A 19,080-nucleotide genomic window follows, 5' to 3' on the forward strand; every position below is an offset into this window, starting at 1 on the left:
GATTTAAACAATGTTTAATTAATCGCGGAATATCTGACATCATCTATATATAGATTATTTTATAAAAGATAAAAAAATAAATTATTTTAAAATTAATGTTAATTTTTTTAATGATTTATAAATAAATATATTTTAATGCATCGTCTATATATAGATGTAACAAAAAAAGTCACTAAACCCGTCATATCCTACTACTCAGTAAAATGGGATGAAAATAGGATAAATAGCATCCCTATATAGTGCCTAACAATATTTATACGGGCCAAAAAAATTTGGCTAGAGATTTGGCGAGTTAGAAAACTTAGAAAATTGAGAGGGATTTTTATTTTTGAATTTTTTTTGGAAAGTTAAAATTGCGATTAAAAATCGATTTCCGGGAGAACTAAGCATCTCATCATATATTTAAATCGATAAAAATATTAAATAATAGTTGAATAGTATAACAACGTGAAATTATGGCTGAATATACAGAAAAAATGAACATATTTGACATTTTTGAAAATTCATACGTTAGATGGTGACAGACTCATAAACTATACTTTAGCTAAGATTGATATATGGTTTCAACAACACATGGTTAAAATCGTAAAAGTATTTTAGATTTCAAAAAGATATATATGGTAATATAATGGAACAAAGTCAACAAATAGCATGTAAAATATGTTATAATTAACTTTTTATTAGATCTAATAGTATATATCGAATGGTTTCCAGCTTTATGGTTAATTATTTTCTTTTCGAGCTTCTCTTTAACCGTTGTATTAAGGTTGTAAATTTTTGATGCTAGAAACTATGGAATCTTCTTTGCTGCTGCATTTTTCTTGAGAGTTCTTGCAATTTCGAATAGATCTGCGCATTGTATGAAATGGAGGCTTTAAAATATCTTGAAAACAGAATAGGACTGCTTTTCCAAAGGAATGCTTACTTGTAAATCAGAGAGTTTCAAAATTGAGACCAAGATTATCATCATAACTTTCGATTTCGCTGCGAAAAAGGAAGACAAGTAATTAACAAATCATTTACTGTTGTTCATCAAAAGAAGAAAACTTTGATAACAACTAATGATGATAAAATAAAGCTATCTTTTAATATTTTAAATTGATAAGACATTCAAAATATTTGAATGGTTTAAAATATTTTCTTTTAATTTCTATAAGATATTATCATGATTATATAATAAAATTTAAATTTTTATTCAAAAAGGCAATATTTCAAACTTTTAATTTCAAAAATCTTAATTCTGCAATAAGTGTATTTAATTGTAGCAAATTTAATGATCCTTCGTCATGCTTAGCAATTTGGAACTCATAAATTAATGATTTCTTCAAGTAAAATTCTGCATTATTTCAAAAGTCAATAATTCTCTAGTAACTTTTCTTCAAACCCTAACCATTATATTATAGGTATAATGGAGAATAATTGCAAAGAAAGATAGCTGAATTTACTGGGTAGTTCTTGTGATGCGAAATAATTGCAAATTAACACCTAGTTTTAACAGCATCAATCTCTTTTTGCTCTCATTTAAATGCATTCGCACACTTTAATTTTGAAATATAAGATGCAGAAATTTTTTTACAAAAATGTCAATGAAAAAAAATTTTCCCAATATTCCCCTTTTTCTCCTTCTCAATTTAACACTTTGAAAATTTGATATGAAAGTATGCTTTTAATATGAAGTACTAACAAGAAACAGTAGAATATCATATTAACCAAACTTTTATTTACTAATTTTTGATTTCGATTTCAAGAAATGATAAGAATATTGCATATGACTATGTCATTTTGTAAATAACATGAAGTACATGTAACAATTTTATGCGATTTTGATCAATGTATTATGCATATTCCGATCAAATTTGATTATCAACAAATCTTATATGCATATATTCTGAACACAGCTTTCACATATATACTTTATGCGAGAAATAAATGACAGCTGTTGGAACGGATGTCGTTTTTATTCATCTTATGTAAAAGAATACCTTGATTTAACCGTATTCACATAGTGAGATCATGGAAATGGAAGCATTAGGTGATATATTAGTCTGATATATGTATATTGTTAAATGATAATTAACAAAATAAATAGAAATATAGAGTAATTTAAAGGATAGAATAATAATATTTAGTAATAAACAGTGTTATATAGTAAATGTTTTTCTTTTGATAGAAGTTTCTTAGTGGAAGTATGTTGCCTTGTGTGGGATCTCAGGGTTTGCGAGAATCTTTCCGCCTGCTGGAGCGCAGAATGCTGAGCTGCCGTCTTCGCTGAGGTGGACGCTGATGCGTGCACGAGCTGGGACTGGCATGTTGTGTGGGCTCTTGAGTGTGAATTCCTCGCTGACAACTGTGTTTGGCTCGAAAGCAGAGAGGCGGAGCTCGACTTCACCGATCTCTTCGTCACCACCGAAGAGATGCTTCTTGAAGAGAACGAGAACGAAGGATGAGCGAGCTGGATCGTTGTATCTGAACTCCCATGTCTTGTTTGGATGGTTCTTCTCGTTGAATTCGGCGGCATGACCCATGAAGCTGCTTCTTGGACCAACACGTGCAACAAGTGTTGTCTTGCCGCTTGTATGGAAGCTGCCTGTGCTGACACCGTCAACGCGGATATATGCGTAGTTACCGCTGACCAATGGCATGTACTCGAAGTTGTTCATCATATCTTGCAATGCTAAAAATGAAGACATACCATTCTCTCAATTTTTGAGAGGCTCTACAATCAAGTTTTGAGAAAAAATTAGGTCATTGTTTCTGATGCTTGATATTTTATTTTTTCATCATTGCAGCACTCACGGAGATGCGAAAGATTTATCGAATAACTCGAGAAAATCATAACCGAAATTTATTCATGAAAAAGAGTTTTGAGAGAGAAATACCCAATTTTTGATTGAAAACGATGATTTGCTGAGACATCAACTTTAACATGACCAAGTACTTGATTATGTTAGATATTTTATCAAGAAATAAACTCGTTTGTGATCGGACAGACCAAAATCAAAATGTCTATTTATGAATAGAATGGAGGGCAATATGATTAGTAATTCAAGTTGATGTCTCAGCAAATCATCGTTTTCAATCAAAAATTGGGTATTTCTCTCTCAAAACTCTTTTTCATGAATAAATTTCGGTTATGATTTTCTCGAGTTATTCGATAAATCTTTCGCATCTCCGTGAGTGCTGCAATGATGAAAAAATAAAATATCAAGCATCAGAAACAATGACCTAATTTTTTCTCAAAACTTGATTGTAGAGCCTCTCAAAAATTGAGAGAATGGTAGGTCTTCATTTTTAGCATTGCAAGATATGATGAACAACTTCGAGTACATGCCATTGGTCAGCGGTAACTACGCATATATCCGCGTTGACGGTGTCAGCACAGGCAGCTTCCATACAAGCGGCAAGACAACACTTGTTGCACGTGTTGGTCCAAGAAGCAGCTTCATGGGTCATGCCGCCGAATTCAACGAGAAGAACCATCCAAACAAGACATGGGAGTTCAGATACAACGATCCAGCTCGCTCATCCTTCGTTCTCGTTCTCTTCAAGAAGCATCTCTTCGGTGGTGACGAAGAGATCGGTGAAGTCGAGCTCCGCCTCTCTGCTTTCGAGCCAAACACAGTTGTCAGCGAGGAATTCACACTCAAGAGCCCACACAACATGCCAGTCCCAGCTCGTGCACGCATCAGCGTCCACCTCAGCGAAGACGGCAGCTCAGCATTCTGCGCTCCAGCAGGCGGAAAGATTCTCGCAAACCCTGAGATCCCACACAAGGCAACATACTTCCACTAAGAAACTTCTATCAAAAGAAAAACATTTACTATATAACACTGTTTATTACTAAATATTATTATTCTATCCTTTAAATTACTCTATATTTCTATTTATTTTTGTTAATTATCATTTAACAATATACATATATCAGACTAATATATCACCTAATGCTTCCATTTCCATGATCTCACTATGTGAATACGGTTAAATCAAGGTATTCTTTTACATAAGATGAATAAAAACGACATCCGTTCCAACAGCTGTCATTTATTTCTCGCATAAAGTATATATGTGAAAAGCTGTGTTCAGAATATATGCATATAAGATTTGTTGATAATCAAATTTGATCGGAATATGCATAATACATTGATCAAAATCGCATAAAATTGTTACATGTACTTCATGTTATTTACAAAATGACATAGTCATATGCAATATTCTTATCATTTCTTGAAATCGAAATCAAAAATTAGTAAATAAAAGTTTGGTTAATATGATATTCTACTGTTTCTTGTTAGTACTTCATATTAAAAGCATACTTTCATATCAAATTTTCAAAGTGTTAAATTGAGAAGGAGAAAAGGGGAATATTGGGAAAATTTTTTTTCATTGACATTTTTGTAAAAAAATTTCTGCATCTAATATGCATGTAGATAAACAATTTTGGCCCGATTTCGTTTGGAAATTTTTGATTTGTATGAACCGCTCATAAAATTGAGAAGAGAGAAAATTTCATTCAATGAACTCTCAGAAAGTATGACCGCTTTACCCAGAAAAGGCGATTGAGAGAGAGCTGACATCATTTTTCGCAAATGTCTACCAAGAAAGACTACGCATCACTCTCAGTTGCAGCACACAAGGAATGGCGCGGCAAGATCGAGACCGTCGTTCGCTGCCAAGTTGAAGACAAAGAAGATCTCTCCGTCGCATACTCACCAGGCGTTGCACAGCCATGCCTCGAGATCCAGAAGAACGTTAACCTCTCATACAACCTCACACGCCGCTGGAACACAGTTGCTGTCATTACCGATGGTACCGCAGTTCTCGGCTTAGGCGACATCGGACCAGAAGCCGGCATGCCAGTCATGGAAGGCAAGGCTTTACTCTTCAAGCGTTTCGGTGATGTCGATGCCATCCCACTCTGCGTCCGCTCCAAGAACGTCGACGACATTGTCCAAGTTGTCTCACTCCTCGCAGGCTCCTTCGGTGGTGTCAACCTCGAAGACATCTCAGCACCACGCTGCTTCGAAATCGAGAAGCGTCTCCAAGAGATCTGCGACATCCCAATCTTCCACGATGACCAGCACGGCACAGCCATCGTCACACTCGCCGCACTCCTCAACGCACTCAAGCTTGTCGGCAAGAAGATCGAAGAGATCAAGGTTGTCACAAGTGGTGCAGGCGCAGCAGGTATCGCCATCATCAAGCTCCTCATCGCAGTCGGTGTCAATCCAAAGAATGTCATCCTCACAGACAGACAAGGTGCCATCTACAAAGGCCGCTCCGGCTTGAACGACATCAAAGTTGAGATGGCGGAGATCACAAACTCAGACCTCAAGAAGGGCACACTCGCCGAAGTCATCAAGGGTGCCGATGTTTTCATCGGTGTTTCTGCACCAAAGACACTTACACAGGAGATGGTCAAGTCAATGGCCGAAAAGCCAATTGTCTTCCCAATGGCAAACCCAATCCCAGAGATCATGCCAGATGAAGCTAAGGCAGCTGGTGCCGCCGTTGTTGGCACAGGCCGTTCAGACTTCCCTAACCAAATCAACAACGTTCTTGCATTCCCAGCTCTCTTCCGCGGTGCACTCGATGTCCGCGCATCACGCATCACAAACGAGATGAACATCGCCGCAGCACGCGCAATTGCTTCACTCGTCTCAGACGAAGAACTCAGTGCAGACTACATCCTTCCTAACCCATTCGACAAGCGCATCAAGGAGACCGTCTCTAAGGCAGTTGCAGAAGCTGCCATCAAGTCAAGTGTCGCACGCATCAACCAGTGAAATTTCAACTAACATTTGTTATTTCAATATTAATAATAATTAAACTATCCTCTATTAAAAAAATTGTTCAATTTTTTCAAAAAAACATCAAAAGCTATGAGTATAAAGTATTAATTACATATGAACTTACCATAAAGATATCAGTGTATAATCCATTTTTATAAAATCTGTGGAGTTAAATTTCCAAAAATCGAAATTTATTCTTGGAATCCATTATTGTAAAGGTATTTCGAATTTCTTAAAGTTATATATGTGTCTTGCACTATTTTTAAACAAAAATACCTTTAACGAAATGTAGCAATTGTAAAAAATTTGTCATCCGATCGATAACAATAAGCGGATCATAATATCGTAATAAAATAGACATGAAAAATACCTAGATTTACAGATTATTTTCGATTTATGGGCTAAATGCGATTCGTTTTTCACAAAATGAAAGAGATTTTAGACTTTTGAATTGAAATTTTATTTAAGTAACAAAACAATTTTTCTTTACGCTATTAATTACAAAGGTACATGATAAAAATAAAAACATATTATCCCTGAACTATTTTCAAGTATTCTTCTCGGCGTAGAGGGAATATCGTATCTAAATACTTTTGATTAACGGTATTGAGGAGGCTAAGAATACTATAATTTTTTAAATTCTTTTTTTTTAACTCCAATACTTCAAGCACAACCTCCTCAGTATTTATTGTGATTCGATACTCACCTGTTCTTTGAGAGTGATGAACCAAACCAACTATCTCTAGTATGCCCAGGACTAGATACAACCTTCTTTCTAAAGACTTCCTATCCGAAGTTGGGTTCAAAAACAAAGTTGCAACATCATGGATGCAGAGTATATTGACATTTAAGAAGAAGTAAAGTGTAATAAATCTGATTGCAAGGGCTCCAAGTGAAGGAGACTGTTCGAAGGAAAATAATTCTTGAAATGAGAAGTTGTCAGAATCAACTTCAATTTCATAGTAAGCCTTTTTGATTGTATCTGCAATATTATTAACTGAAAGCCAAGAAATTGATCCTTTGTATTGTGATTTGCAAACTCCAAGGGCGGAGAATACATTAAAGAAGTCGTATACCCTACGGCTCTGAATATTAAATTGAAGAGATACATTCATTACGTTTAGATTCTTAGAATGATGATTTTCGAAATGTTTGACCATTTTTCCAAATATCTCTGTTATAGATTTGCTCTCCTTATCATTTTTCTTATGTGTTGGTGGACATTCTTTGAGCACTTCATATGATCCATAATCTATGAGGCTTATCATCGTTCAAATAAATTCAGTAATAACCATTCAAAAAATAACAATTGAATAAATTCATTGAATTCGAAAATGAAAATCTGATTGATTATTGTAAGTATTTAGCATTTTTGTATATTAATTTTTTATATTCGAGATTTTTTTGAGTAAACGGTATTTTTTAATTTAAATAACTCTTTAATTATATGAATTTATAAATAATAATAAATTTTTGAGAAATTAATTTTTTGGCAATATAAAAATGATGTTGATTATTTTGATGCTAGATATAATGGAGATATGAAATAATTAGATTTCCAAAATTACAGTTCTTTCTCAAAATTGAGTGAAAACCTAATATTATCAATTTGTAATAAAGAAATCGATAGAATAATAAATCATTAGACAGAAAATTTTGAATATCATTTAAAATTGAATATTCCTCCAAAATAAAGTTATGTTATAATAGATGTATTGCAACAATTATAGCAAAATATTTCATTTTTATCATTTTCCTCGAAAATTAAAATGATTTTGCTTAATTTTAAATTTTTCTGAGAACTCTAAATTGATTGAAAGAATAATGTTTAACAATATAAACATAAAATTCTAGTAATAAAGATAATTATATTCATAGACGGCACGATGACTCATGTTCAAATCATGTCAATTGTCTTTTAAGAATTTTGAATTCAAAATTTGCATTAGATTCTTAACATTTACCGTGCCTCGATTCTATTAAGTATTCCATTAGAGTTTCAAGAGATTGTTTTCCATTTCAATTTGAAATCATATATTTGAAATTAAAAATTTAGTGCCCTTTATATTCATAATTATTAGTTATGTTTCAAATCAAAGGTACATTCACTATTTTTGACAAAATTTTAAATTTTCATGGGGTTGTAAATCTTATAATAACTAGATGAATAAGGAATAAATCCCAGTATGATGTGCATCATTATATTAAACACTATATGTAAGGCTGGTGATTCTATTAACACTTATGAAGATCTATAGTATTTGAGCAGATAAATTTGATAATTTCCAAAACTCTTATATTTCAAAATTAAAGTGTGCGAATGCATTTAAATGAGAGCAAAAAGAGATTGATGCTGTTAAAACTAGGTGTTAATTTGCAATTATTTCGCATCACAAGAACTACCCAGTAAATTCAGCTATCTTTCTTTGCAATTATTCTCCATTATACCTATAATATAATGGTTAGGGTTTGAAGAAAAGTTACTAGAGAATTATTGACTTTTGAAATAATGCAGAATTTTACTTGAAGAAATCATTAATTTATGAGTTCCAAATTGCTAAGCATGACGAAGGATCATTAAATTTGCTACAATTAAATACATTTATTGCAGAATTAAGATTTTTGAAATTAAAAGTTTGAAATATTGCCTTTTTGAATAAAAATTTAAATTTTATTATATAATCATGATAATATCTTATAGAAATTAAAAGAAAATATTTTAAACCATTCAAATATTTTGAATGTCTTATCAATTTAAAATATTAAAAGATAGCTTTATTTTATCATCATTAGTTGTTATCAAAGTTTTCTTCTTTTGATGAACAACAGTAAATGATTTGTTAATTACTTGTCTTCCTTTTCGCAGCGAAATCGAAAGTTATGATGATAATCTTGGTCTCAATTTTGAAACTCTCTGATTTACAAGTAAGCATTCCTTTGGAAAAGCAGTCCTATTCTGTTTTCAAGATATTTTAAAGCCTCCATTTCATACAATGCGCAGATCTATTCGAAATTGCAAGAACTCTCAAGAAAAATGCAGCAGCAAAGAAGATTCCATAGTTTCTAGCATCAAAAATTTACAACCTTAATACAACGGTTAAAGAGAAGCTCGAAAAGAAAATAATTAACCATAAAGCTGGAAACCATTCGATTATACTATTAGATCTAATAAAAAGTTAATTATAACATATTTTACATGCTATTTGTTGACTTTGTTCCATTATATTACCATATATATCTTTTTGAAATCTAAAATACTTTTACGATTTTAACCATGTGTTGTTGAAACCATATATCAATCTTAGCTAAAGTATAGTTTATGAGTCTGTCACCATCTAACGTATGAATTTTCAAAAATGTCAAATATGTTCATTTTTTCTGTATATTCAGCCATAATTTCACGTTGTTATACTATTCAACTATTATTTAATATTTTTATCGATTTAAATATATGATGAGATGCTTAGTTCTCCCGGAAATCGATTTTTAATCGCAATTTTAACTTTCCAAAAAAAATTCAAAAATAAAAATCCCTCTCAATTTTCTAAGTTTTCTAACTCGCCAAATCTCTAGCCAAATTTTTTTGGCCCGTATAAATATTGTTAGGCACTATATAGGGATGCTATTTATCCTATTTTCATCCCATTTTACTGTTATCGCCTAGTGAATGTACCTTTTTCAAATCACAAGTTTTTGACCACTCTTCGATAAATATCATAAATTCGTCCTTTCTTCAATATAAGTTAGAGAATTAGAACTATCTCATTAACTATCTCTGAAATATCCTTAGTACTTCGTAATCTGCTCATGAATAATTTTAATTTTATGATTTCTTAAAATTTTAAGATTTTTGCTTCATAAGTAGAAAGGAACTTTTCCACTGTTCTTGAAAAATCCATTACTAACGAGAATTAAGTCACTTTTTAATTTTATTAATTTGGATGGATGAATTATTAGTACATTTATCCTGGATTAATCATATGGCAAAGCGAGTATTGAGTCAATCTGATACAGCATCAGAAAAACTTCTTTTATGCTTGGAATTTGCTTCAAATAAACAAAAATTTCAAGATATTTCTCTGAAATCAGATATTGAAACCATACAAGATGTTTTATTAGGAATACAATATTTAATTATCGCTTCCATTTTTCATGATGTTACGGTTTCAAATCAAAATGCTAACGACAATTATTCTTCTGTCCTAAATATTTTAGATTCAATTGGATATAAGCCACAGCAACCATGTACTGTTTCTGGTCTTGTATCAGGAAATGCAGAAGACCACTTAAATTTATGTTTGATCATCGAATTTGTCGTTTTTGACAAAACTTTAACCAAAGATCAATTGATAAGTGACATAAGAAGACTTCCAAGATCATTTTACGTTTTGGAAAAACAAGTAAATTTCATAGAAGAAGCAATTAACATTTGGGTTTCAAAATTTCCCTGTATTCATACAATTCCTGATATTACTGATGCACAACATGATATTGCAAAAGGATATTATGTTGCAGGAATCCTATCAAGAGTTTTTCCCGCACAAGTTCCAAAATCTTCTATAGTAATCAATAGTAACATGACAGATGAACAAATTAAGAGTAATTGGGACCTTTGCAAACCTGTTTTGAATGATTTGGGCGTTTTTACACCATCGAAATTTCCAATTCCAGAAAAACTCTTCATGTGCTTCATTTCGGATCTCTTTTATGCAACTAGGGTAGGCGCTAAAAAGTTCGTTAAGGTAGAACCTCCGCCACCTCCTGTAGCTGTTGTAAAACCGATCGTAACTCCAATAAGCGTTCTTCCTGCGCGGCCATTGATCATTACATCAGTAATAAACAAACAGCCTCGTCCTAAAACTTCAACTTCCTCTTCAAGAGGAAACAACCAAAATAAGAAATTATCGAAACAACCAAATGACACAGAAAAAACAAAGAACGCTATGTCAACACCTATTGTTGCCTCTTCTAATAACGATGTCGAAATCGAATTAGTTTCCATAGCATTAGAGAATTTTACAGGTCATAACGATCCAGAAAATTCACAGTTTGCAAAAGTCATTGTTAAGTTTGCAAACAGCCATAAAATAAACAACAAAGAGTTCCTAGCAAAATTTTCTGGGAAAGAAGAATTTGCTCAGAAATTTTTTGAATGGTGCAGGAAAAAACCAGAAGGAATCCCTCCTTCTGTCATGAAAGTAGTGAAAAAGAAGCCGTGGATCGCTAAAGAAAAGCAATCGAACGAATCTCATGAAAAACATCATCATAAACACGAAAGTTCATCGAAAAATGATAAAAAGGATGAAAAACAAGATCAGAACAAGCAGGAAAAGAAGGAAAACGTGAAAAATAAAAATAATGAGAATCAAAACTCAAAATCTGCTTCTGAAACATCTACAAATGATAAGAAAAGTGAAAATACAGATCAGAGTAAGCAAGAAAAGAAAGAAACTGAGAAAAATAAAAATCATGAAAATCATAATTCGAAAAATTCCACTCATACTTCATCAAATGAGAAGAAAAATAGTTCCAAACATAATGAAGATGATAAAAACCATGAAGATCCGAAATCAGATAAAAATAAAGTCAAAGATCAGAATTCAAAGGATGAAAATAAGGAATTAAAAAATTCTGATAAAAAAGAAATTGATCAATCACAAAATCAGCCTAAAAATGACAAAAATCAAGAAAATGAAAATATTGAGAAAGAAAAACAAAATCCAGCTCAAGAACAGCCAAAAATAGTTGATAAATCTAAACTTCCACATGTTAAATGGGTTGGAGTTGATGAAATTGCAGCAAGAAGAGCAATGATAAACGCACAAAAGAAAAACAGTCTTTCTATTTATGGCGACTCCGAAGAATCACTTCCTGATGAATTTGAATTGCGAATGGACCCTCCAAAGAAAGCAATTCCGGAAAGATTCAGATTATCTCACTCCAAAAAGGAAATTACGGAACATACTTCAACAGTTCCTAATATTAGCACAATAGCTAATGCTTTGAAGTATCACGCGCTTCCAGGACCAGCTCATGTCGATGAATACAATAATTTGATGAAAATTTTACAAGATAGATTCTCAAATGAGAGAATTTTGATATTAATGGCATCAAGAACTATGAAATATAAGGGTATTTACATCCTAAACAATGATGTCGCAAAAAAAATTTATGGAATCGGCCAAGACAGCATTTATCAGTCGGATGTCTCTGCCTTCTATAAATTTGTTAACGGAACGAAACAGTACGAAAGAATTTTATCCAAATCTTTCACTCAGACAACAGATGGTTTTTCCATGAAAAGAGAAAAAGAGCCACAATCGTGGTAATTCTATAATTTTGTTTGTATTTATAAAATATATGAATATTATCTTAATTTATCAATTTTTCTAAAAAAATTTCATTAAATTTTAAATCTGAAATGACTTTCTTAACAAATCAGACTTATATTGATACAAATATTTGAGATGTAGATGAAAGAATGCTGTTTTGAGTTTATTTACAAAGTTATTTTCTCTAATTTTATTTGCAAAAATCGAAGTTTCTTAATTTACTTCGAACAATTATTAAAGTAAGTTGTTTATCAACTATATCTTCTTTCTAAGAGGCATGTTCATTAGATCAAATAAAAATCTGATCATATTCAAGAATCAGAGTTACATATGATAGGAAAATATTAAAAGATTAAAATTCTTAATGATTTATAAATACAAACAAAAATATATAAAAATATTATCATTTCATTAGTACTTTTTCCATGTTGGAGCAAGCTGTTCCTGATGCTGGCTTATCTAGTCTATTTTTAGTATAAGAATAAGGATTAAATATATGTTTTTCTTCTTCATCTTTCTGAGTGAATTTTTGTCTAAAATTGGCGACAGAATAATGCTTGATAGCTCTATTTAACTTGTCAAACTTACTCTTCTTCTCTAAAATGAAGGCAATGTACAAAATTAACTTGAAAATAAGGCAAATAACAGGAGTAAATAAACAAACATAAGCAATGAGATCTGCGGATGATTCTATGGCCGAATATATATGTCTTATAGTTGATTCGTTCAATTCTATTTTAATTGGCAAAATGTATTCGAATCCATTGGTCACAATTGAGAATTGGACTCCGGAGTTATCAGTTTCATTCGTGTAAAGCCAAAGATAAAAGTCAAAACACATTTCTTCCCTATTTTTTGGCAAGATTTTTGTATCTTTCATTCTATAAGTGAGAAATGACTGTTCTGTGAGTTTCATGTTGATTTGGTTTATTTGTTCGTTTCCTATGTTATCAATTATAATGCATTTTGACCATTTTTGAGAGGAAAATAGTTTATCAAGTCCATTTTTGAATTCTATTGATGTTACATGCTCTTTCTTGGTATTAGTAAACATCAGTGATGGAGGAACAATGTTCATTGTAAACTTATAATAGAAAGGATAGCTTACATTTGAAATTACCATAATTTCTGGGGAAACAGAGGCTTGGCCGTGTAATTCAAAGCATATATCGACTTTTGTCTGTTGGGAAGGCTGCAAAATTACTTTATCAATGCACCAAATGTTATAATATTTTGATTTCTTCGGTTTGTCGAAGATAAACATAACAGGAACATTGAAATAATTAGTAATTGAATAAGACTTGATCAATTTGTTGCCAATATGAACAATTCCAAAGTCTTTTGTGAAAGATTCATATGAATAATAAAAAATCTGCCTTTTGAAGGTTCGTTTGATAAAGAATCCATCAGACAAAGTCAGAATCAAGTTAATATGGACCATAGGATTGCTTAAATTGCTGTTTAGCCAAATATTTGACTTTATTACCGTTGAAACTCTATCTAAAAGGTCAAAGAATGGTCGGACTTCTTCTGTATGCGTACATATAGTCTTATTAAACTGATAAAATACCTTTTGAGTGAAGGGTTTCATAATAAATGAAAGAATTACTTGATTTTCACCAAAAATATCTGCATTTCCATATAATACTCGCATAACTTTGCTATAATAGTATATCATTTTGAATGAACCATGCAAAGTTGAGCCAAATAAAATTTCATGTTCAGAATTAAAATCAATTTCGTAATTTCCTAGGACAATATTCCATGAAATAGGTATAACTACTTCTAAACCTTCAACACGAACAGTAATATCGCTAGTAACTAAGTCTGTTGACTCAGAATTATTCAGAAATGTGAAAGTTATTGGAATATAAGAGGTAGATCTCATTGGAATCTCATATTTAAATTTATCACTTGCTACTTCAAGGATTGCTTCTTCAGGGCCTTCAATAGAAAGCAATCTTGTCGAAATTAATCTGTTATTAACAATTTTTATCGTTAAATTCTTACAAGTATTGCTGAATGCTGTTCCAAGATAATAATAGTCATTGTTTTTTGTGATTGCTGTGCCTTCAATGTCAATTTTCAAATCATTTTCCAGGGAAAATCCAAAAGAAATGTTATTTGTTGAGTGGTTCGTATGTATAAATACTGTTACAGGCGTGGTCTTGGATATTAAGTGGTCAAACCTTGGACTTAAAAAGAATTCTTTCAAAAATTTCCCTGGTTTTACGATTTGCGGCTTAAATTCATGCACATCATATGAATGAGAGTCTATGGAAACTCCTAGGACGGTTAATGGTTCGTTTAAAGTGTTTTTAACTACAATTGTTTGATATCCGTATTCAAACTTGTTATATTTATAAGAAACAACGAAATTCCCTGTAGACAATGCTATTTTAAACGGTATTTTGACATGAAACATCTTTCCTTTTGAAAAAATATCGATCAAAATTGTTCCTTTTTGTTTATCAAGTTTATAAAGGTTAATTTCAAGAACTCCTACTTGTGTATTCTGTTTTGGATCAATTGTCATCATTTGTGGTATTACATCTATGTTAAATCTGTTTGCTATTCCTTGAATATCAATTTTCTCAATTGTTCCTAAAGAATCTGTTGGATTTACAAGAACTATTGGCAGTTTATTGCTGAAATCATCTCCCGAAATAGTGTATTCAATTGTTTCGTGTAATGAATGAATTTCAAACGGAAGAATATGCAAATAAATGGGAATTATGTATTGATGAACATCTTCTATGATGTAAACAAATGTTAGATATGTTCCAACTTGCAAATTTCTTGGTGTTAATTGAATAAAAGAAATTAATAGACTTGATGACTCTGTTGAGAAAACTGAGGAATCGTATATTAATGCTTGACTAATAAATGGAATAATTTTTATATCTATTTGCTTAGGACGGCCATAATATTGATAGATATGTCTTGATTTTAGTTTTATTGGGCAAAATTCATTGACATGGTAACTTATATAGTATGGTATAGTTACAAAGTTTGTTTCAATAAAAATTATGGCTGATTGATAGCCTTTTTTGGTGGATAAAATGGAAAATGATAAAATGAACGATTGATTGGCATTCAATTCAATATTTTCCACTTTTGAAAGATATATGTCTTCTGAGTAGGTGTACATTCGGATAATATCAATTTTTTCATGGGAATTCAAGTTTTGTAGTTTTATTGTGTAGTTATTAGTCAAATATTGATCAACTTCGATGTTTTGAAGTATTGATGGTTCAAATCGAATATATAAACTGCTGTTAAATATTAAATTTTCTGTATTTTGAAAACTTGGAACGACGGAGATGTTGCAAAAATCAGGCAAATCCACATATATGAAATCTATATCAGCTAATTTTGGATTTTTGGTAGTTATTTCATGAAAAAAACTGTCTGATATTTGGGGAATATAAGGAAGAATTCGTTGATGATCATTATCCTTATAAATCGAGTGAAATATAGTAATATGATCTGGATCCTCAAGATATCCGGAGGACCAAACACTGTGGAAAAAGAAGGATATCATCAGTTTATTAGAACCTTATAATGATCGTTTAGATTGAATTCCAGAATTATTATACAAGATGATGAGATTGATTATACTGATTTTATTTATGAAAAATTTATAGTTTTCGAAAAAGTGACAAATATGATCATATTGTATTTTGCATTTAAATTCTTGTATAAATAATTTTTGAGATAATAAAAAATTGATCATAGAATTTCAAATGATCTGAATTTTTCTATCAACTTAATATTTCCTATCTATGATTGATTGCAAGACAATATTTATTCAAGTCAAATTTTGTCAAAAAATTCCATATCAGGCCTTCCCAACAATTTTTTGCTCAATTCTCCAAATGATTCCAAAATGTTGATGAAAATATTATGATTTTGTGATTTTATTATTCTATTTTCCAATTATTTCATTTGATTATGTGATTTTTAATCTCCATTTATGAGACACGAATTCTTATCATAGAAGTTATTCATCACTCTCCATTATTGAAACCTAAAATCTTATGGGATTGCCAGTAATTGATAAATCCACGGGTTTTATTTTTTTGCAGCAACACGGGTGTAACACGGTTGTAAACTATTCAATTTCTCTCAAATATTGAGTACTTTTGGGCAACACGGGGATAGAATTGAATACCTTGGGCAACACGAGATTTTTTATTAAACGTATACTTTTATGAAAAATGATTGCTAACTCTAGATCAAATTAAAATTTGGATATAATAATTATAGCAATTATGCGCCTTCAATTCTCCATTAAGTCTAGATCATCAAAATTGCACAATTCAAGATTTCATAATTGCATTTCAAATATTTTAAAAATTTTTTTATTAGCATCCATCGAAAACCATTCCACGCCAGATACAATGCATATACAATCAAAAGGCTAAACATAAATTAAAGATTTCTCCATTTAAATATACCATTATTTTAAAAATTAACTTTGAAGCTTAGCTAACATCGAAATACAGAAGGAAACTAGATAGATTCTTAGTATCCCTGCAAAGATTCGGTGGTAATTACCAAAGATTTAATTTCGAATACAATAAGAAGAGTATATAAAGTTTCCTTCAAAGATTAGCTTCTCACCGATATCTTTATTATAAATGTTAGTCATAAATCAATTGGATTGAATTTAATTTTTCATTCTCAAATTACGAAACTCAAACTCAGACTTGAGTAGGTTTTGACCATTTTACAATCATTTATATGTATGGATTTGTTATAAAGCGAGTAAAAAAAATATTATTCAATGAGAGAGGGTCAAAGTTGCTATTTGTCACTTTTCCACAAGAATATAATGGGGAAAAAGTTATCATATAGTTGATCTCATTCACTGAGGGGAGAGATGCGTGTAGTGTAATGGGATAAACAGTGGGATTGCTGCTCTAAGTCCTAGGTTCGAGACACATTGGCTTCATTTTTCTCTTTTTTATTGACGTAAACTATTCAATTTTTGTGTTCTCCATTCAAATTTCAGAATTTTTTTTGCAGATTTCACGCTACATTCGAAGTTACCTTTTGTAACAACCACCACTGCCTACGAAAGACGAAAGTGTGTCACGATTTCACCCGGAAATCCGACGGTTGTTTAAGAGTAAGCACTTTTGGCACCTACTCATTATTCAATTTGATCTAATGAAGATAAATTTTTTTGAATATGATAAAAGTTATTCTTCTCACCAAGTCATATTGTAGCACATCCTAGTTGAGAAATATTATCACCTTTTTAAACAAAAAAAAAAAAAAAAAAAAAAAAAAAAAAAAAAAAAAAAAAAAAGGTAGTGGGGCTTCCAGGCACTTCGTGCCTTCTAGCCCTGAGGATGTTTTGTCAAGACTTCTTCATCGTAAATGTTTGTACTTCTCTTCGTAAATGTTTTGTCAAGACTTCTTCATCGTAAATGTTTTGTCAAGACTTCTTCGTAAAGACTTTGTCAAGACTTCTTCATCGTAAATGTTTTGTCAAGACTTCTTCGTAAAATCAGACAAAAATAATGTTTATGTTAGAATGTTAGATCTAACCTCTTTTCTAACCTCTTTTCTAACATCGTAGAAAACTCATGATTTCTTCGTAAATGTTTTGTCAAGACTTCTTCATCGTAAATGTTTTGTCAAGACTTCTTCATCGTAAATGTTTTGTCAAGACTTCTTCATCGTAAATGTTTTGTCAAGACTTCTTCATCGTAAATTTTTGTCAAGACTTCTTCTTCGTAATGTTTTGTCAAGACTTCTTCGTAATGAGCGTAAATGACCCAAAATAATGTTTATGTTAGAATGTTAGATCTAACACGTTTTCTAACATGTTTTCTAACATCGTAAAACTCATGATTTCATCGTAAATGTTTTGTCAAGACTTCTTCATCGTAAATGTTTTGTCAAGACTTCTTCATCGTAAATGTTTTGTCAAGACTTCTTCGTAAAATCAGACAAAAATAATGTTTATGTTAGAATGTTAGATCTAACCTCTTTTCTAACCTCTTTTCTAACCTCATGAATTTTCATGAACTTTCTTTACAAAGTCTTTACGATGAAGAACTTTACAAAGTCTCAACAAAACATTGACAAGAAAGTTCATGAGAAAGACTTTACAAAGTCTTTACGATGAAGAACTTTACGAAGAAATCTCAACAAAGTCTTTACGAAGAAGTCTTGACAAAACATTTACGATGAAATCATGAAAATTCAAGAGGGTAGAAAACATGTTAGAAAACATGTTAGATCTAACATTCTAACATAAACATTATTTTTATTGAATTCCGTATGAAATTTCATGAATTTTGTATGTTTTAGACCATGTTAGAAAACATGTTAGAAAACATGTTAGATCTAACATTCTAACATAAACATTATTTTTGGGTCATTTACACTCATTACGATGAAGAAGTCTTAACAAAGTCTTTACGAAGAAGTCACAATAAAGTCTTTATGAAGAAGTCTTGACAAAACATTTATGAAGAAATCTCAACAAAGTCTTTACGAAGAAGTCACAACAAAACATCTGTCAAAAACCGCTTTTTAACTTCACTTAAAATGCCACGTAAGCTACGTAAGAATATACGTAAGAGGAAGGGAGCATTGAAACATCCAATAGTAAGACTAACACCACAACAACAGTTGCAACAACAAATGCTGAATGACCCCACTATGTTGCAACAAATGTCAAGCAACCCTATGCTTTTAAACCGAGTTATTGGTGCACAGAGTGGAGGTTTAAGAGCGGCACTTTTAGCGAAAATGGCAGGCTATGGTGGAGCTGCAGACGGAACAGCTTATAACCCTCAAAGTCAAATGAATTTGAGTTCACTCAAAAATCAAATAACAGATGTCAAAAAGTCAAACATAGACATACAGAAGCAAATAAGTGAAAACGAAAAGAAACTAGAATATGACAGACACACAAAGAAACTCAATGAGTTAAAACG

General features: G+C 31.4%; 7 protein-coding genes across 7 annotated transcripts, besides 2 other annotated features; 4 read left to right on the forward strand and 3 right to left on the reverse strand.

Moving 5' to 3' along the window:
• Window positions 1–196: 196 nt before the first annotated feature.
• Window positions 197–1,559: a mobile genetic element.
• Window positions 1,560–2,102: 543 nt separating this feature from the next.
• On the reverse strand, window positions 2,103–2,690 carry TVAGG3_0423820 (C2 domain (calcium/lipid-binding domain, CaLB) family; the record flags this gene model as incomplete). The annotated part of the gene is made up of 1 exon (XM_001302607.2): window positions 2,178–2,690. One exon carries the CDS (start codon window positions 2,688–2,690, stop codon window positions 2,178–2,180), a length of 513 nt encoding a protein of 170 aa, XP_001302608.1.
• Window positions 2,691–3,294: 604 nt separating this feature from the next.
• Window positions 3,295–3,857, forward strand: TVAGG3_0423830 (C2 domain (calcium/lipid-binding domain, CaLB) family; the record flags this gene model as incomplete). The annotated part of the gene is made up of 1 exon (XM_051233511.1): window positions 3,307–3,792. The coding sequence occupies one exon, from the start codon at window positions 3,307–3,309 to the stop codon at window positions 3,790–3,792; it is 486 nt and encodes a 161-aa protein (XP_051103241.1).
• Window positions 3,858–4,582: 725 nt separating this feature from the next.
• TVAGG3_0423840 (malic enzyme) lies at window positions 4,583–5,876 on the forward strand (the record flags this gene model as incomplete). Its single annotated transcript, XM_001302610.2, has 1 exon — window positions 4,587–5,783. One exon carries the CDS (start codon window positions 4,587–4,589, stop codon window positions 5,781–5,783), a length of 1,197 nt encoding a protein of 398 aa, XP_001302611.2.
• A 300-nt stretch (window positions 5,877–6,176) lies between these two features.
• Window positions 6,177–7,155, reverse strand: TVAGG3_0423850 (e2F-like (mammalian transcription factor) family; the record flags this gene model as incomplete). The annotated part of the gene is made up of 1 exon (XM_001302611.1): window positions 6,320–7,057. One exon carries the CDS (start codon window positions 7,055–7,057, stop codon window positions 6,320–6,322), a length of 738 nt encoding a protein of 245 aa, XP_001302612.1.
• Window positions 7,156–7,867: 712 nt separating this feature from the next.
• Window positions 7,868–9,466: a mobile genetic element.
• A 264-nt stretch (window positions 9,467–9,730) lies between these two features.
• On the forward strand, window positions 9,731–12,149 carry TVAGG3_0423870 (microtubule-binding calmodulin-regulated spectrin-associated family; the record flags this gene model as incomplete). The annotated part of the gene is made up of 1 exon (XM_001302612.1): window positions 9,731–12,118. One exon carries the CDS (start codon window positions 9,731–9,733, stop codon window positions 12,116–12,118), a length of 2,388 nt encoding a protein of 795 aa, XP_001302613.1.
• A 115-nt stretch (window positions 12,150–12,264) lies between these two features.
• TVAGG3_0423880 (uncharacterized protein) lies at window positions 12,265–15,719 on the reverse strand (the record flags this gene model as incomplete). Its single annotated transcript, XM_001302613.1, has 1 exon — window positions 12,525–15,665. The coding sequence occupies one exon, from the start codon at window positions 15,663–15,665 to the stop codon at window positions 12,525–12,527; it is 3,141 nt and encodes a 1,046-aa protein (XP_001302614.1).
• A 2,969-nt stretch (window positions 15,720–18,688) lies between these two features.
• TVAGG3_0423890 (protein of unknown function, DUF4106 family) lies at window positions 18,689–18,887 on the forward strand (the record flags this gene model as incomplete). The annotated part of the gene is made up of 1 exon (XM_051233512.1): window positions 18,689–18,887. A coding segment is annotated over one exon (199 nt), but the record flags the coding sequence as incomplete, so codon positions are not given.
• Between the last annotated feature and the right edge of the window lie 193 nt (window positions 18,888–19,080).

This window comes from Trichomonas vaginalis, chromosome V, assembly GCF_026262505.1.
Source record: "Trichomonas vaginalis G3 chromosome V, whole genome shotgun sequence".
NCBI lineage: Eukaryota > Parabasalia > Trichomonadida > Trichomonadidae > Trichomonas > Trichomonas vaginalis.